We start from the raw sequence: 27,900 nt of genomic DNA, 5'->3' as shown, positions 1-27,900 counted from the left end.
ATTCTAAGATCATGCCCTCTAGTTCTAGTTTCCCCCATTAGAGGAAACATCCTCTCTGCATCCACCTTGTCAAGCCCCCTCAATCTTATACGTTTTGATATGATCACCTCTCATTCTTCTGAATGCCAATGAGTAGAGGCCCAACCTACTCAACTTTCCTCATAAGTCAACCCCCTCATCCTTGGAATCAACCTAGTGAACCTTCTCTGAACTGCCTCCAAAGCAAGTATATCCTTTTGTAAATATGGAAACCAAAACTGCATGCAGTGTTCCAGGTGTGGCCTCACCAATACACTGTAAAGCTGTAGCAAGACTTCCCTGTTTTTATACTCCATCCCCTTTGCAATAAAGGCCAAGATTCCATTGGCCTGCCTGATCACTTGCTGTACCTGCATACTATCCTTTTGTGTTTCATGCACCAGTACCCCCAGGTCCCGCTGTACTGCAGCACTTTGCAATCTTTCTCCATTTCAATAATAACTTGCTCTTTGATTTTTTTCTGCCAAAGTGCATGACCTCACACTTTCCAACATTATACTCCATCTGCCAAATGTTTGCCCACTCACTTAGCCTGTCTATGTCCTTTTGCAGATTTTTTTGTTCCTGAGAGCAGCCCTCAAACAAGAGCCTAGTTAGAACTGTTGCCCTAAATATTAGCGAATAACTCAAAGACAATCTGTCAGTACCTGGAATATACTGGCTCCATAGGGAGTCCTCCAAGCATTCAGGAGGTTGTCCTTCCCAGTGCTTACAAACCATTTACCTGAAAAACAAAATCAAAGGAATAACTTATACTGTGATTTGCTTTTAAAATATTTATTTTGTAATGTGTTTACATAGCATTACATAGAATATATGGCACAGAAACAGGTCATTCGGCCCTACCACTTTAAGAGCAGAAGAAATAGGAGCATGAATAGGCCATACGGCCCCTCGAGCCTGCTCCGCCATTTAATACGATCATGACTGATCTGATCATGGACTCCACTTTATGCTCCACTTGAGCCTCCTCACGTCTTTCCTCATCTAAATCTATCAGCATAACCCTCTATTCCTTTCTCCCTCAGATGCTTGTCTAGCCTCCCCTTAAATGCATCGATACTATTCGCTTCAACCACTCCCTGTGGTGGCGAGTTCCACATTCTCATTAATGTTTGGGTAATGAGAGGTGATCTTACTGAAACGTATAAGATTATGAGATTGACAAGATGGATGCAGAGAGGATATTTCCACTGATGGGGAAGACTAGAACTAGAGGGCATGATCTTAGAATAAGGGGACGCCCATTTAAAACAGATGAGGAGAAATTTCTTCTCTCAGAGTGTTGTAAATCTGTGGAATTTGCTGCCTCAGAGAGCTGTGGAAGCTGGAACATTGAATAAATTTAAGACAGAAATAGACAGTTTCTTAAACGATAAGGGGTTATGGGGAGTGGGCAGGGAAGTGGAGCTGAGTCCATGATCAGATCAGCCATGATCTTATTGAATGGCGGAGCAGACTCGAGGGGCCGTATGGCCTACTCCTGTTCCGATTTCTTATGTTCTTATGTTCTAAAGAATTTCCTTCTGAATTCCCTAATGGATTTCTAGGTGACTGTCACATAGTGATGGATGACTATCTTATATTCATACTAACTTTACAATTAAGAATATTGGTTTGATCACTTAAGTAATAGTCTGTTTAAACTGCAGTCCTGAGACAGTATACCAACTCTACCTGTCAGCCAGTGGCTCAGTGGGTAGTACTCTGGCCTCCGAGTCAGAAGGTTGTGGGTTCAAGTCGCACACCAGAGACCTGAGCACACAAATCCAGGCACTCCAGTGTGGTGCTGAGGGAGCGCTGCACTGCCAGAGGTGCCGTCTTTTGGATGAGACGTTTTAACTGCTCTCTCAGGTGGACTTAAATGATCCCATGGCACTAGTCCGAAATAGAGCAGGGGAGTTATCCCCGGTGTCCTGTGCAATATTTATGCCTCAACCATCACCACTAAAAGGTTATCCGGTCAGTATCGCATTGCTGTTTGGGGGACATTGCTGTGCGCAAAATTGGCTGCTGCGTTTCCCTATATTACAACAGTGCCTACACTTCAAAAGTACTTCATTGGCTGTAAAGCACTTTGAAGTCGTGAAAGGCGCTATATAAATGTAAATCTTTCTTTTTATTTGGTAGCTCGCGTAGCGGTTACATGGGCAAGTGCACTTTAATGCTTCATTTAACGAAGCGAGTTCCAGTACATTACATTGTGTGTTTATGCTCCTCCCTCAAGCACCTCTCTTGGGAGACCAAAATCGGCCAATGGCTGAGAACATGACGATAAATGCAGCTGGTTTTTAACTTCATGTATTGGGACTGAATTAGAGGAGCTACTACCAAACTAAAATAAGACACAAAATGCTTCATTTCTGTCATATTAAAAAAAAAGGGAAATAAATATATTTAGGATTAACGCCTTATTTTAAATGCAAGGCTTTTTTTTTACTATGGTGTCTGCCCAAGGCCTGCTGCAGGCCTCAGATTGATTTTTCCTGTGGAGAGGAGAGTTATAAGAGCAGCAATTTCAAGGCACCAACTTGGTCTCCTCTAGAGACCAACGGTGAGATCAGATCAGGCCTGCACTTACAGGCCTCAGCAACACACTCAAGGGCTGCATTAGAATTTAAAGGAACAGGAGGTTTGAGAAGAGTAGCAGGGGCCCTGTGTGGGATGGACTCAAGGGAGCCATTTCCCTGAAATCTGGAGCAAACACTTCATTAAAATTGACTGCTAAAGCCATCTATTTGTGTGCGAGGAGGAGGGAAATTCTCCTGAACCTGCTAACAAAGCCCCTGTGGCCAAAGGAGTGAGCTTTCACATTGGCAGTGTGCCAGGGTGAGGGATTTTCATTGTCAGTAAAGATGCTTAAGAGGGTCTCAGTGCTTCGAACTGTCCGCTCATCAAATACACAGAGAATACAGAATGGCTGGAAAACAATCAGGTTTCGAAAGCACCGTAAACTATGGCAGTGAAGTGCCAACAATTCACAGCGTCCTGAGAGCCTCGAGTGCCTGTCACAGATTAAACACGCTGCCAGAGTCAATCGAACCGTCAGTGCGCATCACTGTTAGAACACACGCTGGAGTCATTTACACGCTCAGTGTGTCAGGGTGCACACACTGCCAGTCATTCACATCCTCAGTTTGTTAGTTTGAACACGTTGCAGTCATTGAAAGTCTTACTGGGTGTTTCAGCGTGAATACACGGCAGTCATGCAAACCCCCGAGTGTGTCCCTGCTTCAACACACTCCCATGCCACTCCAGGGACTTGAGCACAGAAATCTAGGCCGACACTGCAGTGCAGTGCTGAGGGAGCGCTGCACTGTTGGATGTGCCGTCTTTCGGATGAGACGTTAAACGGAGGCCCCGTCTGCTCTCTCAGCTGGATGTAAAAGATCCCATGGCACTATTTCGAAGAAGAGCAGGGGAGTTATCCCTGGTGTCCTGGCCAATATTCATCCCTCACTCCACATAACAAAAACAGATTATCTGGCCATTATCATGTTGCTGTTTGTGGGAGCTTGCTGTGTGCAAATTGGCTGCTGCATTTAGAAACATAGAAAATAGGTGCAGCAGTAGGCCATTCGGCCCTTCTAGCCTGCACCGCCATTCAATGAGTTCATGGCTGAACATGCAACTTCAGTTCCCCATTCCTGCTTTCTCGCCATACCCCTTGATCCCCCTAGTAGTAAGGACTTCATTTAACTCCTTTTTGAATATATTTAGTGAATTGGCCTCAACAACTTTCTGTGGTAGAGAATTCCACAGGTTCACCACTCTCTGGGTGAAGAAGTTTCTCCTCATCTCGGTCCTAAATGGCTTACCCCTTATCCTTAGACTGTGACCCCTGGTTCTGGACTTCCCCAACATTGGGAACATTCTTCCTGCATCTAACCTGTCTGAACCCATCAGAATTTTAAACGTTTCTATGAGGTCCCCTCTCATTTTTCTGAACTCCAGTGAATACAAGCCCAGTTGATCCAGTCTTTCTTGATAGGTCAGTCCCGCTATCCCGGGAATCAGTCTGGTGAACTTTCGCTGCACTCCCTCAATAACAAGAATGTCCTTCCTCAAGTTAGGAGACCAAAACTGTACACAATACTCCAGGTGTGGCCTCACCAAGGCCCTGTACAACTGTAGCAACACCTCCCTGCCCCTGTACTCAAATCCCCTCGCTATGAAGGCCAACATGCCATTTGCTTTCTTAACCGCCTGCTGTACCTGCATGCCAACCTTCAATGACTGATGTACCATGACACCCAGGTCTCGTTGCACCTCCCCTTTTCCTAATCTGTCACCATTCAGATAATAGTCTGTCTCTCTGTTTTTACCACCAAAGTGGATAACCTCACATTTATCCACATTATACTTCATCTGCCATGCATTTGCCCACTCACCTAACCTATCCAAGTCACTCTGCAGCCTCATAGCATCCTCCTCGCAGCTCACACTGCCACCCAACTTAGTGTCATCCGCAAATTTGGAGATACTACATTTAATCCCCTCGTCTAAATCATTAATGTACAGTGTAAACAGCTGGGGCCCCAGCACAGAACCTTGCGGTACCCCACTAGTCACTGCCTGCCATTCTGAAAAGTACCCATTTACTCCTACTCTTTGCCACATTACAACAGTGACTACACTCTAAAAGTATTTCATTGGCTGTAAAGCGCTTTCAGGTGTACAGGGGTCATGAAAGGTGCTATATAAATGCAAGTCTTTCTTTTACCAGGTACGCTGTTTCGAACCTGGCCATAAATGGTATTTTTGACATTGCTGGCCTGAATAGATGTCCCTTCCCTTCCCTATTGGAGGAACCTGGATAAAATGGCAAGGTCTAAAACGCAACACTGCAGTAATTTCTCACACATAGGTGCTTTCGAGTCATGTTTATGGCTTTTGACTCGGTCCCGTCTTCCAGATACATCCCAGGGTGCGTTGTTCACATTAATGAGGCGCTTTGAATTGCGCTGACTGAGGTAACACAGGCGAACAGAGTAGTCATTGTGGACACAGTATGCTCTCACAAACAGCAATGACATGAATTATCAGCTAAACTACTTGTGGTGGTGTTGGTCACAATTTTGAACATTCATCATCATAGGCAGTCCCTTGGAATCGAGGAAGACTTGCTTCCGCTCTAAAAATGAGTCTTTAGGTTACTGAACAGTCTAATACTAGAACCACAGTCCCTGTCACAGGTGGGACAGATAGCCGTTGAGGGAAAGGATGGGTGGGACTGGTTTGCTGCACGCTCTTTCCGCTGCCTGCACTTGTTTTCTGCATGCTCTCGACGATGAGACTCGAATTGCTCAGTGCCCTCCCGGATGCAGTTCCTCCACTTTATCTATAATCTCATCTGCATTCTGCTTCCAGTCCACAAACAGTTCCTTCCTTGGCTCACTACTCGCAGTGCAGATCTTTGGCCAGGGAGTCCCAGGTGTCAGTGGCGTTGCACTTTATCAGGGAGGCTTTGAGGGTGTCCTTGTAACGTTTCCTCTGCCCACCTTTGGTTCGTTTGCCGTTAGCATTGCCAACGTTAGTGTCCTCGACCAGGCCAACATCCCCAGCATCGAGGCACTGACCACACTTGATCAGCTCCGCTGGGCAGGCCACATTGTCCGCATGCCAGACACGAGACTCCCAAAGCAAGCACTCCACTCGGAACTCCTTCATAGAACATTACAGCACCGAAGGAGGCCAACTGACCCATAGCTTTTGAACAGGAGTTATCTACACTAATGTTAAGTCTGTACATACTAAATTTCTGTGTACATACTTTGCCCATCATGTTACGCCTCCCTCAGATTTAGCAACAAATCTCCATCATTCTCTGGTTGGTAATCAGTAACTAGTGGGGTGCCGCAGGGATCAGTGCTGGGACCCCAACTATTTACAATCTATATTAATGACTTGGAAGAAGGGACTGAGTGTAACGTAGCCAAGTTTGCTGATGATACAAAGATGGGAGGAAAAGCAATGTGAGGAGGTCACAAAAAAATCTGCAAAAGGACATAGACAGGCTAAAATTTGGTAGATGGAGTATAATGTTGGAAAGTGTGAGGTCATGTACTTAGGCAGAAAAAAATCAAAGAGCAAGTTATTATTTAAATGGAAGAAGATTGCAAAGTGCTGCAGTACAGCAGGACCTGGGGGTACTTGTGCATGAAACACAAAAGGATAGTATGCAGGTACAGCAAGTGATCAGGAAGGCCAATGGAATCTTGGCCTTTATTGCAAAGGGGATGGAGTATAAAAGCAGGGAAGTCTTGCTACAGCTATGCAGGGTATTGGTGAGGCCACACCTGGAATACTGCATGCAGTTTTGGTTTCCATATTTATGAAAGGATATACTTGCTTTGCAGGCAGTTCAGAAAAGGTTCACTAGGTTGATTCCGGAGATGAGGGGGTTGACTTATGAGAAAGGTTGAGTAGGTTGGGCCTCTACTCATTGGAATTCAGAAGAATGAGAGGTGATCTTATCAAAACATATAAGGGGGCTTGACAAGGTGGATGCAGAGAGGATGTTTCCATTGATGGGGGAGACTAGAACTAGAGGGCATGATCTTAGAATAAGGGGCCGCCCATTTAAAACAGAGATGAGGAGAAATTTCTTCTCTCAGAGCATTGTAAATCTGTGGAATTTGCTGCCTCGGAGAGCTGTGGAAGCTGGGACATTGAATAAATTTAAGTCAGAAAAATACAGTTTCTTGAGTGATAAGGGGATAAGGGGTTATGGGGAGCAAGCGGGGAAGTGGAGCTGAGTCCATGATCAGATTAACCATGATCTTATTGAATGGTGGAGCAGTCTCGAGGGGCCGTATGGCCTCCTCCTGTTCCTATTTCTTATGTTCTTATGTTATAGAATGGATTCTGCTGGAAACAGCTCCAGCTTCCATTATAAAGGAGCGTTAAACATTATTTCAAATAGCACAAACGGCATTTAGCATTTTCGAAGCTTTCCCGTGCAGGGTGAAGTTTCTCTGTGGGGTTTTGTGAGGTGATACAAGAAGGTGTCTGGATGGGTGCACCTGCGACAACACTCAATAAGCACGACACCATTCGGGACAAAGCAGTCCGATTGATCGACAGCCCATCCACCAACTTAAACATCCACTCCCTCCACCGTGGCTGCAGTGTGTACTACCCACAGGATTCACTGCAGCAACCCACCAAGGCTTCTTTGGCAGCACCTCCTAAACCCACGACCTCTACCACTTACAAGGACAAGGACAGCATCGCCTCCAAATTCCCCTCCAAGTCGCACACCATCCTGACTTAGAAATATATCGCCATTCCTCCATCGTCGCTGGGTCAAAATCCTGGAACTCCCTCCCTAACATCACTGTGGGAGTACCTTCACCACACGGACTGCAGCGGTTCAAGAAGGTGGCTCACCACCATCTTCTCAAGAGGCAATTAGGGATGGGCAATAAATGCTGGTCTTGATAGCAATGCCCAAGAATTAATTTTAACAAAGCGGAATATAGAACATTATAATGCTCCAACATTGTGTGCCAACTGTGGCTCAAGGGAAAGCACACTTGCCTCTGAGTCAGAAGGTTATGGGTTCATAGTCCCACTCCAGGGACTTGAGCATAAAAAAAATCCAGGCTGACACCCCAGTGCAGTGCTGAGGGAGTGCTACACTATTGGAGGTGCCGTCTTTCGGAAGAGATGTTAAACTGAAACCCTATCTGCTCTTTCTGGTGGATGTAAAAGATCACATGGCACTATTTCAAAGAAGAGCAGGGGAGTTATCCAATATTTATCCCTTAGTCAACATCACTAAACTAAATCAGATCAGTATCGCATTGCAGTTTGTTGGAGCTTGCTGTGCCCAAATTGGCTGCTGCGTTTCCTACATTACAACAGTCACTCCACTGGATGTAAGACGCTTTGGGATGTCTGGTGATCATGAAAGGTATCACATAAATGTCTTTCTTTCTTTCTTAGAGCAGTGTTATAATGGAGCGAGCTGGCAGGCAGAACAGCGCTCACACAGATACAACACTCCTGTAAAAGCGATTCAGCATCTCTAGTACAGTTTGATACAAGGCTGCAACTGAACAGCTGGGACCATTTCTTACCACAATAGGCAAACTTGAGGGACAGCACGCAACTCTCGTGTAGGTGAAGCTGGTATTTGTCCGGCTTGTTGACGTGTAAAACTTCGACGTTGCTGCTCTCCATGCCGACAGCCAGCCATTCCCCGGTCGGGCAGTACCCCAGGGAGAAAATCTGAAACACAAACAATAAGGTTCCTAGCGGAGCGGAGCGGGTGGCGGGTTCACTGATTGTCGTCTCGTTATCAGGCAACTTCCATTCCAATATCGGTGCACTGACCCTAAGGGTCACTAACGGCACGTACTGAAGAGAGATGGGGGGAGGCCATTTTGACCGCGGCTGATAAGTATGAAATGGGCGGAGTCAGATCTGTCAGCCACTCGATTGATTGGTCAATAAAAATCGGGACAAATGTATAACGGGCGGCTGAATGAATATCGCCCAAAGTAAAAATTACCCCCATAGAAAGAAACTAAAAGTTGAGATAAAAATAGAAAATACTCTCTAAGTGCAGAGCAGATCCATCAGGCTCTGTAAACAGATAAGACAGGTTACCATTTTGGGTGTAGACCCTTTGTCAGAATTATCTCTGTTTCATTAAATCTGTGTATTGCTGAAGTGGGATTTTTCCCATGCTGCACTGCACCTAAATAAGCCGATTGGCCACACTGATTAATTGTTTGTTATCCAAAATCTGCAGCTCAATTGGTCAGGTTTACACAAGGTGCTGCGGCGATTGAAACCGCGCCAACCTGGGCCTGGCCACGGTGGCCATTAACCAGTCCAGGCAGCGGGCAGTCGTTTAGCCCGACTGCCTGCCTCTCTTCCGCGGTTACGTTCGAGCCAGGGTGTCCCTAGAGATGGAGCATGCGGTGTCCACTGGTACGCTCTCGGCCTTCTGCGAGAGGTGGGCGCCGGAGGGACTGGAGTGCACCCCTGGCAACCAAATTTTAATTTGAACCATTATTGTTTAATTTGTCAATTTTAGTGCCCCTTTAATAAGGGGGGGCACTTGATTTATTGTTTTACTAAAATAGTTGAAACCGCGCCGACCTAGAAATGTGGAAGCTTTCGCGTTATAAATATTGCAGGGTCAGGCAAGCCTTGGGCCACCCGAGAGATTGAAGCAAGTGTTCCTCGTCACCGACACACTCTGACACAAAATGCCTGTGTGTCGGTTGCACATCTATCTGAGAAACTTGCCGCTCCTGTAAATAGTCTTGGGGTTTTGCAAACGTGCTTTGAGACCTCGGGTTATTAACACATCTTCACAGAAGGTTTGCGTCAAATGATAAAAGGGTGTTAAACTGTCCCATTGAGCCACACGGGACAAATATCAATTACACAGTGTTATCGTTGGGTTATTCAGCATACTACCTCAACAGAAAAGAACTGCATTTAAGCCAATACTCTTGAATCTCATGTGATACACTTAATTTATCATTTCAAATAGCTCTCGTCATTTCCACCGTCGCTGACAAAATGGTAACAGCCAGTACATCACCCTTGTGTTACAGAGTTCACAACACAAGCTCCAGATGCAATGCAAGTTTGGAATGAAGGGAGTGAGGAGAGGGGTTAAGAGAAATGACTTTACACAGACCCTAATTAAAAAAGGAGACAGACAAAAAGCAGGAAACTATAGACCAGTTAGCCTAACATCTGTGGTTGGGAAAATGTTGGAGTCCATTGTTAAAGAAGCAGTAGCAGGACATTTGGAAAAGCAAAGTTGGTCAGGCAGAGTCAGCATGGATTTATGAAGGGGAAGTCATGTTGGACAAATTTGCTGGAGTTCTTTGAGGATGTAATGAACAGGGTGGATAAAGGGGAACCAGTGGATGTGGTGTATTTGGACTTCCAGAAGGCATTTGACAAGGTGCCACATCAAAGGTTACTGCACAAGATAAAAGTTCACGGGGTTGGGAGTAATATATTAGCATGGATAGAGGATTGGCTAACTAACAGAGAACAGAGAGTCGGGATAAATGGTTCATTCTCTAGTTGGCAACCAGTAACTAGTGGGGTGCCGCAGGGATCAGTGCTGGGACCCCAACTATTTACAATCTATATTAACGACTTGGAAGAAGGGACTGAGTGTAACTTAGCCAAGTTTGCTGACGATATAAAGATGGGAGGAAAAGCAATGTGTGAGGAGGACACAAAAAATCTGCAAAAGGACATAGACGGGCTAAGTGAGTGGGCAAAAATTTGGCAGATGGAGTATAATGTTGGAAAGTGTGAGGTCATGTACTTTGGCAGAAAAAAATCAAAGAGCAAGTTATTATTTAAATGGAGAAAGATTGCAAAGTGCCGCAGTACAGAGGGACCTGGGGGTACTTGTGCATGAAACACAAAAGAATAGTATGCAGGTACAGCAAGTGATCAGGCAGGCCAATGGTATCTTGGCCTTTATTGCAAAGGGGATGGAGTATAAAAGCAGGGAAGTCTTGCTACAGCTATGCAGGGTATTGGTGAGGCCACACCTGGAATACTGCGGGCAGTTTTGGTTTCCATATTTATGAAAGGATATACTTGCTTTGGAGGCAGTTCAGAGAAGGTTCACTAGGTTGATTCCGGGGATGAGGGGGTTGACTTATAAGGAAAGGTTGAGTAGGTTGAGCCTCTACTCATTGGAATTCAGAAGAATGAGAGGTGATCTTATCGAAACGCATAAGATTATGAGGGGGCTTGACAAGGTGGATGCAGAGAGGATGTTTCCACTGATGGGGGAATCTAGAACTCGAGGGCATGATCTTAGAATAAGGGGCCACCCATTTAAAACTGAGATGAGGAGAAATTTCTTCTCTCAGAGAGTTGTAAATCTGTGGAATTCGCTGCCTCAGAGAGCTGTGGAAGCTGGGACAGTGAATAAATTTAAGACAGAAATAGACAAACGATAAGGGGATAAGGGGTTAAGGGGAGCGGGCGGGGAAGTGGAGCTGAGTCCATGATCAGATCAGCCATGATATTAAATGGCGGAGCAGGCTCGAGGGGCCGTATGGCCTACTCCTGTTCTTATTTCTTATGTCCTCCTTGCTACAGGGAAGCAGTTGAGTTAGAGAGCATTGTATCTTTAAAGGGAAGGGTGGTTAAATGGAGAGTGGCTGGCTGTCAGGATTAAGAGGAAGGTACAGGGCTATTGAGAGAAAGTATGGCAGTGAGATTAGTTTTGGATTGCTCACAGACATAATTGTCTCCATGAATAGGTTGTGGGTTCAAGTCCCACTCCAGAGACTTGAGCACAAAAATCTAGGCTGACACTCCCAGTGCAGTGCAGAGGGAGTGCTGCACTGTCGGAGGTGCCGTCTTTCAGATTAGACGTTAAACCGAGGCCCCGTCTGCTCTCTCAGGTGGACATAAAAGATCCCATGGCACTATTTCAATGAAGAGCAAGGGAGTTATCCCCGCTGTCCTGGCCAATATTTATCCCTCAATCAACATCGCTAAAAAAAATTATCTGTTCATTGTCACATTGCTGTTTGTGGGAGCTTGCTGTGCGCAAATTGGCTGCTGCGTTTCCCACATTACAACAGTGATTGCACTCCAAAAGTTGGCGGTAAAGTTCTTTGGAAAATCCTGAAGTTGTGAAAGGCGCTATATAAATGCAAGTCTTTCTTTTTGCGTTCAAAACTTTTACAGTTCTACGGAATGGTGAAATCCCCAATTGCACTATCGGTATTTTAAGGGTTCAAATGGACAAGGTAGTAAAATTTCACGCCCATTACAGGATGTGATAGATCGCACAGCTCTATTTGAGAAGGGCAGTGAATTTCACTGGTATCCTGGACAACATTCCTCCTTCAACAATACCATCAAAACAGATTTTTGTGCTCATTAACCCTTCGCGCCCTCCCTCCCCTGTACTGCTTCTCCGTACCTGTGAGGTGAAGTCATGCTGTTGGAGCTGCCGCCCCTCCCTCAGGTCCCAGCACCTGACTGTGTTGTCCAGGCCACCAGTCCACAGCTTGGTCCCATCGTTCGAAATGTCAATGCAGCTGGCCCCATCCGTGTGACCTTGGAACTGCCTGCACACAGAACAAAAACAAAAAGACAAAGTGAGATGAAGGACTGTTATGCAGAGATGAGTTGTATCAACGAGAACAAATTCCATTGCTACACATATTGTAGAAATAGAATGGCAATTCAACAGTGCAATGCACCACTCCTGCATCTGTCAATCTTGTGAAAGAAACTGGATATTCAACAACAACCACTTGTATTTATATAGTGCCTGTAACGTACTAAAACGTCCCAAGGCGCTTCACAGGGGTGTTTTTAGACACAAAATTTGACACCGAGCCACAAAAGAAGAAATTACAGCAGATGACCAAAAGCTTAGTCAAAGAGGTAGGTTTTAAGGAGCGTCTTAAAGGAAGAAAGAGAGGCAGAGATGCGGAGAGGTTTAGGCAGGGAGTTCCAGAGCTTAGGACCTAGGAAACAGAAGGCACGGCCACCGATGGTTGAGCGATTATAATCAGGGATACTTAAGAGGGCAGAATTAGAGGAGCGCACACATCTTGGGGGGGGGGGGGGTGGTGGTTGTGGGACTGGAGGAGATTAAACCGTTTCACAGGCACAAGGATGAACTCTCGATTCAGGCCGATTGCCTACTGTGGGGAAACCGAGTAGTCATGCCCCCAGAAGGGCAGAGAGGTGTTTATCAGAGAACTTCACAATGAACACCCGGGCATTGTCATGATGAAGGCCATTGCCAGGTCACACGTTTGGTGGCGAGGGATAGATACAGACCTGGAACTTTGTGTTCGCAGGTGCAACACGTATGCTCAGTTGGGCAACGCGCCCAGGGAAGCCCCCCTTAGCCCCTGGTCCTGGCCCGCCAAGCCATGGTCACGCATCCATGTGCACTACGCAGGTCCTTTCATGGGAAAAATGTTTTTGGTTGTAGTAGACGCCTACTCCAAATGGAATGAGTGTGCCATTTTAAATTCAAGCACATCCTCTGCCACTGCAGAATGTTCGTCGCCCATGGTCTACCGGACATCTTGGTCAGCGACAATGGCCTGTGCTTCACAAGCACTGAATTCCAGGACTTCATGGCAGGCAATGGAATCAACCATGTCAGAACGGCACCGTTCAAGCCGGCCTCAAACGGCCAGGCGGAACGAGCAGTGCAGATAATCAAACAGGGGATGCTCAGAATCCAAGGGGGTTCCCTACAAAGACGTTTATCACGCCTCCTGTTGGCCAATAGATCCCGACCACACTCGCTCACAGGGGTTCCACCCGCAGAGCTGCTAATGAAAAGGACGCTCAAAACCAGGTTATCTCTTATACACCCTACTATGAAAGAAACTGTTGAGAGCAGGCGTCAGTCACAATGTGACTACCATGACAGGAATGCGAGGGCGCAATGTATTGATGTCAATGATCTTGTTTTTGTCCTTAATTACGCTGCAGGGCCCAAATGGCTTGCAGGCACTGTGATCGCCAAAGAGGGGAATAGGGTTTTGGTAGTTAAACTTACCAATGGACAAATCTGCCACAAACACGTGGATCAAACTAAAAGGAGGTTCAGCAACCCCATAGATGAAGCAGAGGAAGAACACGACGTAGAGTTTACTCCACCACAAGTGACCGAACATTGAAACCAAGTGGAGGAGAGCCCAGTCACTGTGGGCAGTCCGGACAGGCCTGAGGCACCGCAAACAGCAGACACTCAGGCCAGCGCCCAACAACCGGAGCCCAAACTCAGGCACTCTACAAGGGAGCATAAACCACCAGAGAGACTTATCCTGTGATCCCAATAAGACTTTGGGGGGGAGGTGATGTCATGTATTCAACTGTCATTGTAACCCATCTCTAAGCTGACCTAAGTTGTATACCTTGAGAACACTGACCACAGGGGGCGAACTTGTGGGAGACACTCCAAACCTGGACTTTCCGGTATAAAAGGGGAAGCTCCACCCACCGTCTGTCTCTTGAGGTCTTGGTAATAAAGGTGACTGGTCACAGAGTGATCTTCTCTCAAGTATGGGCTTCGTGTGCTTATACTGTACAGTAAGGACATATTGCAGGGATCAGTCCGATCCAGTGAAGACTGAATTTTAATTCTATTGGGCCGTAATCCGCAGACCCTACAGGTGAGTATGAGGTATGTATGCGCCAGGGAGGGCCATGTGAGTTCCGGGTTTTCATGCGCAAAGCGCATACACGAAAACCCGGAACTTGCGATCTGCCAAGAACTTTCTTGTCAGATCATAACCATCCCCGGGAAAAGGGCCTCTGAGGGCCAAGAGTTAGCCTAACTCCTGCCCAGCGAATGCCCGGGAAATGCTTACACCTGGTAAGAGCCGGTGTAGGGCTTGCTTTTACCAGTGTAAAAGTTTTAAAAAACATAAAAATAAAATTTTATCCATCATTTATACATTTAAAAACCTGTGAAATAAGGCAAGTTTATTTTTAGCTCCTTTAAAACATGTAGATATATTTTTAATTTTTGTTTTAAATATTTAATTAAATGGTATTTTAATTAATTTTAAATCTGTAATGGTTTAAAAAAATAATTTGATATGCCGATGTATTTTGGGGGTATTTCCATTCATGCTGATGAGGTTTCTGTACAAACGGAATCCTCATAAGCATGAATGGGGATTCCCTTCTTTTACTGATAGGGCCGGCCCATGTGATCCCAGGGGCACCTGAGAACCGCCTGCGTCCCTCAGCTACGTGGACCCCTACCCACGAGCACCTGGAGAGGCCCAGGACCGCGAATCTCCGCACCCCCCCACTCCCGGATCACCGGGCATTTTATTTGCCAATCGGAGGAATTTCCCCGCAGGAAGCCTCTGACCGCAAATTCAGGGCCAATATTTTATCCCTTTGCGTAGAGTATCAATATAAACAACTTTCTAACACGGTTGACTGCAGATAAGCATGTCCCTAATTTGGGCAGGCTACTTACCCCAAGTACACAAAAGTCCAGTGTGTGAAGGCACATCCTAATTGTTCCAATTATACAGCATTGCTAACAGCACTAACCTTCAGATCCAGCCATTGCCCCTCATCATTTTCAGCTGCTAAATGTCCTCAACATTAAATTAAATGAGTCCACAGGCTCATGCAAAGACACCCCTGAAGGAAAGTGCACAAATGTGGACATTAGGTGGCGACAGGAATCTGGCTCTGTCTGCTTTAATGGTCGCCCACAATTGCTGACATTCATCGGGAAGGTTCTTGTATAAAGAATGGCCACCAGGGAAGGATACATAAGAATATAAGAAATAGGAGCAGGGGGTAGGCCATTCGGCCCCTCGAGCCTGCTCCACCATTCAGTAAGATCATGGTTGATCTGATCATGGGCTCAGCTCCACTTCCCTGCCTGCTCCCCATAATCCTTTATTTCCTTATCGCTCAAAAATCTGTTTATCGCCACCTTAAATATATTCAATGGCCTAGCCTCCACAGCTCTCTGGGGCAGAGAATTCCATAGATTTACAACCCTTAGAAGAAATTCCTCCTCACCTCAGTTTTAAATGGGCGGCCCCTTATTCTGAGACTATGTACCCTAGTTTTAGTTTCCCCTATGAGTGGAAATATCCTCTCTGCATCCATCTTGTCAAGCCCCCTCATTATCTCATAAGTTTTGATAAGACCACCTCTTATTCTTCTGCACTCCAGTGAGTATAGTCCCAACCTACTCAACCCATCTTCATAACTCAACCCCCTCATCTCCGGAATCAACCTAGTGAACCTTCTCTGAACAGCCGCCAATGCAAGTTACTGGAGGCTGGCCTTCACCTGTGGTGCCAAGAGTTACCATCTTCGGGAAAGAATGGGCAAGGTAGAAACAAGATGGCTGCCTACATTCCGAACCAGGCCTTACCTGACCAGGGTCTGATTGTGTAAATCCCACACGGCGATGTTGCCATCGCTGCAACACGAGAAACAGACTTTCGCGTCAGGACTGATGGCGAGTGCGTAGCAGGCGGGGGCCGACGACGTCAGTTCAGCTTTGATGCGTGGGGTGGGTGCCGCCAGGTCCCAGATTGAAAGCGTGCTGGCCTCGCCTCCCACTATCAGCGTGCGGCCGTCGGGGAGAAGCTTGCAGGAACGGATGTAGTTGTCTCGGTTCTGGAAATATAGCAATTGGCAACAGTGGGGTGAGCTTGAAGGTTCCTCGGCAATGGATTCCTATTCCAGCCGTGGCTCAGTGGGGCAGCACACTTGCCTCTGGGTCAGAAGGTTGTGGGTTCAAGTCCCACTCCAGGAACATGAGCACAAAAATCTAGGCTGACACTCCCAGTGCAGTGCCGAGGGAGTGCTGTACTGTTGGAGGTGACGTCTTTCGGATGAGACGTTAAACTGAGGCCCCGTCTGCTCTCTCAGGTGGATGTAAAAGATCCCATGGCACTATTTCGAAGAGCAGCGGAGTTATCCCTGGTGCCCTGGCCAATATTTATCCCTCAATCAACGTAACAAAAACAGATTGTCGGGTCATAATCACATTGCTGTTTGTGGGAGCTCGCTGTGCGCAAATTGGCTGCTGCGTTTCCCACATCAACAGTGACTACACTCCAAAAATACTTAATTTGCTCTAAAGCGATGTCCAGTGATTGTGAAAGGTGCTATATAAATGCAAGTCTTTCTTTAAACCAACACCGGTTAAAATAAAAAAATAACAGAAATGTGTTCGGTAATTTAAAAAATCTGTTCCTGGCGAATCCCGCGGAATGAGGCAGTGTTCCCCTGTTGGCCCTGCCAAGTGTACCCAGTGAACTATCTGAATCACGAAAGACCCAGGACCCATTTCCAAAACGGCGTTCAGTGAGCTCATTTCAAGGGCGGGGTTGGGGTAGTGCAATTAGCCTCAACACCGTTGAGTTAGGGATGGGGAAAGCATCCAGGTTTCTTGCCCCTGATTGCTGTCCATTAATCTCTGCCGCTAGTGGCTGCGAGCTTTCGATATGGAAGGTGAGGTTTTCCGTACTCAGAAAATGACTCCCGCAAGACCGAATGTGCAACGTGGTCTGAGCAATCTATTAACGTCCAGAGATATCTTGCTGCCTTGGAACACGCTTCAGAGTGTGTTATTCTTCATAACTGTGATCAAACAGATGGGCAGGGCTTGAGCACATTATCTGGGCCGCGAGTTCAGTGCTGAGTACTGAGGGAATGTTGCAGGGCCAGAGGTGCCGTCTTTAGATGGTAAACCGAGGCCCCACGTGCTTTGTTATATGGATATAAAGCATCCCGTGGTATCAGTCGAAGAAGAGGGTTCCCCTGGTGTGCTGCCCAAAATTCCTCCATTAACCAACACATCAAAATAGACTAGCTAATCCTTTACCTAACTTGCAGTTTGTGGAAGCTTGCTGTATGCAAATTGACTGCTGCGTAAGTGACTACACTTCAAGAAGTAAGATGGTGCTTTCGAGTTGTCCCGAGGGGATGTGTTCAGGTACTGCATTCATGCAAATTCTGTCCTTCTACAGATTTCTCAAAACCTTCCAAAATATGTAAATTACTTTTGCTTCTCTTTTCTTAGTGATGCTGTCAGCTGTAGCTCAGTGGGCAGCACACTTGCCTCTGAGTCAGAAGGTTGTGGGTTCAAGTCCCACTCCAGGGACTTGAGCAAAAAACCGAGGCTGACACTCCAGTGCAGTGCTGAGGGAGCGCTGCACTGTCGGAGGTGCCGTCTTTCTGATGAGACATTTAAATGTGACCCTTCTGCCCTCTCAGGTGGACATAAAAGATGCCATGCCACTGTTTGAAGAAGAGCAGGGGAGTTCTCCCCGGTGTCCTGGCCAATGTTTATCGCTTAATCGATATCACTAAAGCAGATTGTCGGGTCGTTATCACATTTCTGTTTGTGGGAGCTTGCTGTGTGCAAATTGGTTGCCGTGTTTCCTACATTACCACAGTGACTACACTCCAAAACTAATTTGTTGACTATAAAGAATTTTGGGATGCCCTGGGGCCATGAAAGGCACTATATAAATGCAATTCTTTGTTTTTCCATTTTCAATTAGTATTTTCTGTTATTATTGCAGGTGATGTGACAAGACAGATATCAACTGAGGTTCAGTTAACCGTGAGGTCGGGTCAGAGATGATACTGAATGTTACAAGCAACAGCTTAACTTCTACTCAGAACAACACCAACGTGCATTTATATAGCGCCTTTAACGTCGTAAAACTTCCTAAGGCACTTCCACAGGAGTGGTTAGCAAATTTGACACCGAGCCACAGATTAGGAAAGGCTTGGTCAAAGATTTAGCGTTAAAGGAGAGGCTTTGGGAGGGAATTCCAGAGTTAATGGCCGAGGCAGCTGAAGGCTCAGCTGCTAATGCTGAAGCGATGAAAACCAGGGATACGTCAGAGGGCAGAATTGGAGGAGCACAGAGCTCTTGGAGGGTTGGAGGAGATTACAGAGATAGGGACGGGGCGAGGCCATTGAGAGATTGGAAAACAAGGCTGAGAATTTTAAAATTGAGGCGTTTTATACCGGAGGCTTTCACCACCGGGGTAAGTTACCTTTGTTTCACTTTGCCTATTGCTCACTGGAGGTTCGCTCTGAGTCTTGTTTTACTTCCTTTGGTTATTTTGCTGCCAGGCACCAGATGACCAGACACCTCACCAACGTGGGAACAAATTGAGCAGAAAATGACGGAAACACACCCACACGCAGTTTCCTCTGACTAATAGTGGGAGAGCAGCACAATGTATTGGGCACAAGAAGATTCAATGCCACTCTCCCACCCACTGCTGTTTCTAATGGGAGAATGGTGTGCAAACGTCCCCATCAGTGAACCGCCCAGTGAATTATAGTCTGCCAAGTCCCTGGAGATGCAGCACGCGGTGCCCACTGGTACGCTCGCGGCCTTCCGCGAGAGGAGGGCACCGGAGGGACTGGAGTGCATCATCACCCCCGACAACCAAATTTTATAATTTGATCTACGTGTCCATTTGGAAATTTGTGGGTTCTCGTGCCAAAAGGGGGCATTTGATTTAAAGTTTCTATTTAAAATAGTTATAGTGTGCTGAGCCTAGTATTAAACCTAAAAACAGGATAAAGAAAAACAAGATTTGCATTTATATAGCGCCTTTCATCACCTCAGGGCATCCCAAAGCGCTTTACAGCCAATGAAGTACATTTTGAAGTGTAGTCACCTGTACTGAGCACCTTGAGTCTCGTCGCTGAGAGCATGCAGCAAGAGCAGGCAGTGGAAGGAGCGTGCGGCAAACCAGACTCCCCACCCACCCTTTCCTTCAACCAGTCTGTCCCACCTGTGACAGAGACTGTAATTCCCATATTGGACTGTACAGTCACCTGAGAACTCACTTTTAGAGTGGAAGCAAGTCTTGCTCGATTTCGAGGGACTGCCCATGATGATGAGGAAACACAGCAGTCAATTTGCGCACAGCAACTTCCCACAAACAGCAGTGCGATAATGACCAGATAATCTGTTTTTAGTGATGTTGATTGAGGGATTAATATTGGCCAGGACACTGGGGATAACTCCCCTGCTCATCTTCGAAACAGTGCCATGGGATCTTTTACGTCCGCCTGAGAGAGCAGACGGGACTTCGGTTTAACGTCTCATCCAAAAAACAGCACCTCCGACAGTGCAGCACTCCCTCGGTACTGCACCAGGAGTGTTAGCCTGGCATTTGTGCTCAAGTCTCTGGAGTGTGATGTGAACCCACACCTTCTGACTCCGAGGCGAGAGTGCTGCCCACTGAGCCACAGCTGAAAGGATGTATTGCAAAGAACCGGTACAATGGATTAGCACATCCATGAGAATCTTGTCTCTGTGACTGTAGTAGTGGTCCTAAGTGAAGTTCATCTGGGCAGTTTGAGCCCATTCATCGTTGCGGCAAGTCCACAGTACAAAATTGCCGATAATTCAATACTAATTGGCAAAGCGGGCACAGGGATAACTGAAGTGGCAAACGGAAAATTCACGTTGGGACAGATTTTGCTGCTGGATTTGGAGCATCTTGTTGGGGCTGAGTAGAGGGATTGGCCCACACTGTACCAACACCTGTAAATAACCAAACAGGTCGGTCAGCGTCTGTGCAGAGAGGAGACATGTTAACTTTTCGGATGCAGACCATTCCTCAGAAGTGGGAAGGGTCCACACCTGTCACACACACGTGTGAGTTTCTCTCTCCGCCGATACTGACTGACCTGCTGAGTCTTTCCAGTGTTCTCTGTTTTTGTTTGAGACTGCCAACATCTGCAGCATCTTGCTCTATACTGGGAATAATCAACCAACACTTCGCCCACAGTAAGAAACATTTTACATTCCCCAGCACTAGCATGATGAAAGAAGGACTTGCATTTATATAGCACCTTTCACAACCACCGGATGTCTCAAAGCGCTTTACAGCCAATTGAGTACAGTCACTGTTGCAATGTGGGAAACGCGGCGGCCAATTTGTGCACAGCAAGCTCCCACAAACAGCAATGTGATAATGACCAGATAATCTGTTTTTGTTATGTTGATTTGAGGGATAAATATTGGCCAGGACACCGGGGAGAACTCCCCTGCTCTTCTTCAAAATAATATCATGGGATCTTTCACGTCCACTTGGGAGAGCAGACAGGGCCTCGATTTAACGTCTCATCCAAAAGACAGCATCACCGACAGTGCAACACTCCCTCAGTACTGACTGGAATGTCAGCCTAGAATTTTGTGCTCAAGTCCCTGGAGTGGGACTTGAACCCACAACCTTCTGACTCCGAGGCGAGCGTGTTACCCACTGAGCCACGGCTGGCACTTACACTGTTTTTCAATTTCCGCTCCCCCCCCCTCCGCCTCCCCCCCCCGCACTCTCTAATTGCTCAGCAGCTTGGAAATCTCTTTGCACATTTACAGGGTCTCTCATCAGGGAACAGGATGAGGGAAAAGTGAACACACCACTGACTGAGACAGGGTCACAGATCTTCAGTGAACCCTGGAAGGGCCTCACAGTTACACCTGCCACCTGCTCTCGACCAATAACGTTCTGCACTGAGATGACAGAGCTATCTAATGTGCCGCAGGTCCAAACCGCTGTGTCATAGATCAGTGTCATGCCAGGCTCACTCCACATGGTTATTCCTGCCCAGGCACTGAAAGAAACTGGGCTCCATACAGTATCCCACAGGGACCAAGGCAATCTCCGAGTTACCCGTGGCCGCTCTTGTGCTTCTCCGAATGACAAGACATGGAGTGTCTTTTTCATAGGCCCGGGGAAAGGCCTGGGAAAGGCCTGGAAGTGGCTCTCCTGCCTGTCACCTTGGGTTGGGGAAAGTCAGGAGAAATGGGCAGAGAGAGATCAATGGGGAGAAAAACTGGAAAATAAATCAATAAGTAATCGGTTACTTTAGCCCTTGTGTCAGCTTAACTCTGTTGGTAAGTGCACTCACCTCAAAGTCAGAGATTGCGGGTTCAAGCTGAACTCCAGAGACATGAGCCCATATTCTAGTCTGACACACCAGTGCAGCACTGAGGGAATACTGTATTGTCAGAGGTGAGCTATTTCAGACAAAACTTTAGGCCCATCTTATTCAGATAGACAATCCCAAGCGAATATTCAAAAAAGAAAGACTTGCATTGATATAGCGCCTTTCACGACCACTGGACGTCTCAAAGTGCTTCACGGCCAATGAAGTACTTTTGGAGTGTAGTCACTGTTGTAATGTGGGAAACGCAGCAGCCAATGTGCGCACAGCAAGCTCCCACAAACAACAATGTGATAATGATCAGATAATCTGTTTTTGTTATGTTGATTGAGGGATAAATATTGGCCAGGACACCGGGGATAACTCCGCTGCTCTTCTTCGAAATAGCGCCATGGGATCTTTTACATCCACCTTAGAAAGCAGATTGGGCTCGGTTTAATATCTCATCTGAAAGACGGCACCTTTGACAGTGCAGCACTCCCTCAGCACTACATTGGAGTGTCAGCCTAGATTTTTGTGCTCAAGTCCAGAAGTCTTCTGGAGTGGGACTTGAACCCACAACCTTCTGACTCAGAGGTGAGTGTGCTGCCCACTGAGCCACAGCTAACACTAGAATGTTCACTCATTGTCCTGGCCAACATTTCCCTTAATCAGCACCACCAAAACAGATTAACCGATTGGTCATCTCAGATGCAGCGGTGGAATCTTGCTGCCCATACAGGATGCCACAATTGCCAATGTAACAAGAGTAACTACATTTCAAAAGATATGAAGTACTATAGAATGTCTCAAGGACTTAATAAGGTGCAATATAAATGCTCATCCTTTGTTTTTTTGTTCCTATAGTTGCATCGTTATGAAAGAGACCATATAAAGATTAACAGATAAACTAAGAATGAGACTGATGTTGTCTTACCAGGCAGTCGAGCTGAGAGACGGGACTTTTACTTCCGGGTTGGCTGATGTCCCACACCTTCACGCAACCTTTGCCCCCTGTGTAGACATGCCTCATGGGGTTGCTGACAGTAACGGCACACACCACCTCCCCGTGGTTCAGAGTGTTGATCTGCCGAGCATGCCGGGGTATCCCTGGTCCAACCAAGGCATCGGGAGGGAACGGGACCGGCTGCATCTGACTGTCCGCACTGACGTGGAAGGAGTAGGCTCTGCGATCGAAAGGCAGGACGTTAGAACAAAACAGCAACAAACAGCCTACTCTAAACATCAACCCAGTCCTCTCTAACTGTCTTGCAGATTAATAGCGAGTTGGTGTATCAGTAAACCGTGTGGAGCAGAAGGCTCCGGGTTTGATTGCTAATCTGTGCTGAGGGAGTTAATCCTTGAATGGCATTGAGGTACTGCAAATAGCCTCAGTGACTCTGGGTTAGGCAGGTAAAAATTTCAGACCACATTCCCACTCCTGATTGCTATTGGGCACCCTTACAATCTGTGGCTATCGGGCAACCCCTTACTATCTGTGGCTATCGGGCAACCCCTTACTATCTGTGGCTATCGGGTGATCCCTTACTATCTGTGGCTATCGGGTAACCCCTTACTATCTGTGGCTATCGGGTGATCCCTTACTATCTGTGGCTATCGGGTAACCCCTTACTATCTGTGGCTATCGGGTAACCCCTTACTATCTGTGGCTATCGGGTGATCCCTTCCTATCCGTGGCTATCGGGTAACCCCTTACTATCTGTGGCTATCGGGTAACCCCTTACTATCTGTGGCTATCGGGTGATCCCTTCCTATCTGTGGCTATCGGGTAACCCCTTACAATCTGTGGCTATCGGGTGATCCCTTCCTATCCGTGGCTATCGGGTAACCCCTTACTATCTGTGGCTATCGGGTAACCCCTTACTATCTGTGGCTATCGGGTAACCCCTTACTATCTGTGGCTATCGGGTGATCCCTTCCTATCTGTGGCTATCGGGTAACCCCTTACTATCTGTGGCTATCGGGTAACCCCTTACTATCTGTGGCTATCGGGTAACTCCTTACTATCTGTGGCTATCGGGCAACCCCTTACTATCTGTGGCTATCGGGTAACCCCTTCCTATCTGTGGCTATCGGGTGATCCCTTCCTATCTGTGGCTATCGGGTAACCCCTTACTATCTGTGGCTGTCGGGTAACTCCTTACTATCTGTGGCTATCGGGCAACCCCTTACTATCTGTGGCTATCGGGTAACCCCTTACTATCTGTGGCTATCGGGTAACCCCTTACTATCTGTGGCTATCGGGTAACCCCTTACTATCTGTGGCTATCGGGTAACCCCTTACAATCTGTGGCTATCGGGCAACCCCTTACTATCTGTGGCTATCGGGTAACCCCTTACTATCTGTGGCTATCGGGTAACCCCTTACTATCTGTGGCTATTGGGAAACCCCTTACTATCTGTGGCTATTGGGCAACCCCTTACTATCTGTGGCTATCGGGTAACCCCTTACTATCTGTGGCTATCGGGTAACCCCTTACTATCTGTGGCTATCGGGTAACCCCTTACTATCTGTGGCTATCGGGTAACCCCTTACTATCTGTGGCTATCGGGTAACCCCTTACTATCTGTGGCTATCGGGTAACCCCTTACTATCTGTGGCTATCGGGTAACCCCTTACTATCTGTGGCTATCGGGTAACCCCTTATTATCTGTGGCTATCGGGTAACCCCTTACTATCTGTGGCTATCGGGTAACCCCTTACTATCTGTGGCTATTGGGCAACCCCTTACTATCTGTGGCTATCGGGTAACCCCTTACTATCTGTGGCTATCGGGTAACTCCTTACTATCTGTGGCTATCGGGTAACCCCTTACTATCTGTGGCTATTGGGCAACCCCTTACTATCTGTGGCTATCGGGCAACCCCTTACTATCTGTGGCTATCGGGTAACCCCTTACTATCTGTGGCTATCGGGTAACCCCTTACAATCTGTGGCTATCGGGTGATCCCTTCCTATCTGTGGCTATCGGGTGATCCCTTCCTATCTGTGGCTATCGGGTGATCCCTTCCTATCTGTGGCTATCGGGTAACCCCTTACTATCTGTGGCTATCGGGTGATCCCTTCCTATCTGTGGCTATCGGGTAACCCCTTACTATCTGTGGCTATCGGGCAACCCCTTACTATCTGTGGCTATCGGGCAACCCCTTACAATCTGTGGCTATCGGGTGATCCCTTACTATCTGTGGCTATCGGGTGATCCCTTACAATCTGTGGCTATCGGGTGACCCCTTACTATCTGTGGCTATCAGGTGACCCCTTGCTATCCGTGGCTATCGGGTGACCCCTTCCTATCTGTGGCTATTGTGTGACCCCTTTCTATCTGTGGCTATCGGGTGACCCCTTCCTATCTGTGGCTATCGGGTAACCCCTTGCTATCTGTGGCTATCGAGTGCAAACCGTTTGGAGGTTGGCTGTGCTTCCCTCCATAGTCAAATAGCACATCAGGTTTCTCTGCCTTGGCTCACCCATGAACCAGATCGACCTCTTGATTTGCATAAAGGCTTGAGATTCGGTGCAGCCCAGACTGCAGTAACCTGCGTTTCTGTCTATGAATCGGGTTGGAGATTCCTTTGTCAATTAACACTCTTGCACCCGGTACAATTCAACAACAAATTCCGCAAAATATTGTTGACTGGTAACTAACAGTAAAACCCTCATGGACCCCAAAACAATCACAATGTACGTCTGTACTGAAAGATTCAGGGCTTGAAGTCACTCTGTGTGGTGTTAGTATCCAGTTAAGATGGATTAACACCTTCAATGAAATAATGAACATGGAGATTTCTATAAACACCTCACTGCGATCGTCAGCACTGACCGGTGAAAGGGTTAATACGTAGATGATATAACCTCCCATTTTGCACATCTCCTGCTTATAGAAAGGACACCTCACCCACTGATACTGTGGTCTGGATAAGGTTAAACTAAGTTGGAAAAGTAAGTACGTGAGGAAGAAAAGTATAGAAGGATACGTTGATAGGATGACGTGAAGCTCAAGTGGAGTGGAATGTATCTGTGCTGTAAAATTCTATGTAAAAAATACATCAAAGGACATCAAACTTAAATTGGTGAAAAATAGTTTTAAAACGGATATCAGGAAGAACTGAAAGAGTGAGAAATGTTTGCTAGGTGAGGGAGTAAAGGCGAAAACATTAGTGACATTCAACATGAGTTCGGGGCCCAGAGGAGGCGTGGGCCCAGGGGCAGCACGGGCCCAGCCCACACTGCGATACGTGTGCGCACTAGGCCCGTGCAGCAGAGCTGGTCTCCAGTCGTCCTGGTTAACCTTTGCCACTGGACCAAGCTCTGTCAAGCCCGTGTGGTGGCTGGTGTGCAACGGCCACCCTACGTTAAAAAAATCCACGCACAGACATCTTCCACCCTTCAACGTGTATTTCGGGATCCTGAATATTAGGTCTTTCATTGAGGCACCTGTGAATTCATCCATTTTTGGCGTGGAAGCAAGTCATCCTCGCTTAGAGGGACTGCCTGTGGAATGCTATAGTGGGAGTTTGAGCAATAAAGGGGTGGGTTAAGATGACCCCCGGCTGTGACTCTTTCTTCTCCTTGAATTTTATTTTAATGTCCGTCACAGATCCAAAGTGTGTACCCCTGGACTACATTTTCAAATTTGTTTTCAGCCAAGAGATATTCGGTGTTTTATGGGGCGGAGTGACGTTTGGAGAATGAGGCAAATTTTTGCGCACAAAACCCAAAGATCCACCCAAGTTTTTTGGGCCTAAGCAGGGATGTGGATGGGTTCGATGCCCACTGCACTGCCCACAAGTCAGCCACACTCTCATAGCGTGAGTCAGCTCCCAACATGAGAAGGCATGACAGTGGAATGGAGGGGTGGGGGCAGGAAGCTGAAATGCGGGCACTGCTGCAGGATTGGCAAGTCTGCAGCAGCGGCTTACGGAGAGGAGTGTTTTAAATTTTATGTGAGGCAAAAAAAAAATACCAGCGCCAAAACGCTTGGGTCAAACGCCATGAAAATAAAGTTGTGCCGAAACCAACTGCCCAAAAGTCGCCTTCAGCTGTAATACAGGGCCGATAATCCACTGAAGGGACAAGGGTGCCAACTCTCTGTTATTATTCGGCAAGAAAGCCCAAGGCCTACGGCCCAGCACACCTCACTGCAGCCGGACAATGTGCTCGATCAGCACTCCAGGTATTCTGTGTCTGTTCCCAAATGCTACTGAAGGGGAGGTCTGATTGAACAAATAAAGTTTACAGAGCCTCAATACCCTGCCCTGGTGCCTTCTCTGCCCGCAACCTTTTGCCGCCCTCCGTGCCAGAAAATCCTATCAGTGCTGAATGGGCAGCCAGCAACCCGTGACTGACTTCTACCCTTCCCTGCTCTCCCAGTGCTACGTGTGCTATACGCAGGGGCACACACAGTCCAAATAGCACAACGAGCTGCCCTCGCACTATAGGGGGCAGTGGGCTCATCACTTCGCAGGCCTGAACGGGATACTGTTCGTGGTCCCGGCTGATTGGCCCCAAAGCCCTAGAGTTGGAGGTTCGAGTTCTACAATGAGAAAACTCCGATGGAGGTCCACTAGTAATTGCAAGTGATCATAAAGCTGGCTTCCAGCCATATCAACATCTGACAGGCCCCTATATCTCAATGGACACGGGCTGCATAGGTAGAGAAAGGTTCATTTCCAGAATACAGGCCTCGGCAATGTAAACAAACAAGAGCGAGGGAGGGAGAGCGACAGAGAGAGAAAAAGATTTTCAAAGAAGGGTTGTCAACTTGGTTCAGAGAAGGTTCACCATGTTGATTCCTGAGATGAAGGGGTTGACTTATGAAGAAAGGTTGAGCAGGTTGGGCCTATACTCATTGAAGTTTAGGTGATCTTATTGAACTGTATAAGATACTGAGGGGGCTTGACAGGGTAGATGCAGAGAGGATGTTTCCCCTCACAGGGGGAATCTCGAACTAGGAGGCATAGTTTCAGAATAAGGGTCATCCATTTAGAACTGAGATGAGGATGAATTTTCTCTCAAGAGGTGTATAAATCTGTGGAATTCTCTACCCCAGAGAGCTGTGGAGGCTGGGTCATTGAGTATATTTAAGGGGGAGATAGACAGATTTTTGAGCGATGGGAGTAGGTGGCTCAGGAATGATACTCACGGTTTCCCCCCCGGGATCGTGGGCAGGCTTGGAGCAAGTCCTGACGCTCGCATATGAGGATGTGAGTCAAAGGCAACCTGAAAGCACAGAAACCATTTGTGTCAGTGGCGGCTGTGATTGCCACGCATTTCAAAGCACTGGAATGTGGTCAAGATTGCACACTGAAAGGCCAGCGAAGGGGTAAGCATTCCGCATGTCACTCAACCCTCGGTGAAAACAGGAAGTCCCCGAAGTTGCCTCCCCTCCCTGT

At 47.1% G+C, this 27,900-nt stretch overlaps 1 protein-coding gene across 8 annotated transcripts in view; it reads right to left on the bottom strand.

Annotated features, from left to right (window-relative positions):
* The window catches only part of LOC139228566 (transducin-like enhancer protein 4), a 211,216-nt gene that overhangs the window by 5,033 nt on the left and 178,283 nt on the right, over nt 1–27,900 (bottom strand). For all 8 annotated transcript variants that reach the window (XM_070859683.1, XM_070859689.1, XM_070859687.1 and 5 more), the window contains exons 14-19: nt 27,651–27,727; nt 22,424–22,673; nt 15,944–16,191; nt 11,978–12,125; nt 8,124–8,274; nt 687–763 (exon numbers count right to left, since the gene is read on the bottom strand). In XM_070859683.1, coding sequence (XP_070715784.1) covers nt 687–763; nt 8,124–8,274; nt 11,978–12,125; nt 15,944–16,191; nt 22,424–22,673; nt 27,651–27,727 — 951 coding nt within the window. The remainder of the gene's footprint in view (nt 1–686; nt 764–8,123; nt 8,275–11,977; nt 12,126–15,943; nt 16,192–22,423; nt 22,674–27,650; nt 27,728–27,900) is intronic.

The sequence above is a fragment of the Pristiophorus japonicus genome, chromosome 18 (assembly GCF_044704955.1).
Source record: "Pristiophorus japonicus isolate sPriJap1 chromosome 18, sPriJap1.hap1, whole genome shotgun sequence".
NCBI lineage: Eukaryota > Metazoa > Chordata > Chondrichthyes > Pristiophoridae > Pristiophorus > Pristiophorus japonicus.
This window is presented reverse-complemented; position numbering and strand designations above follow the sequence as displayed.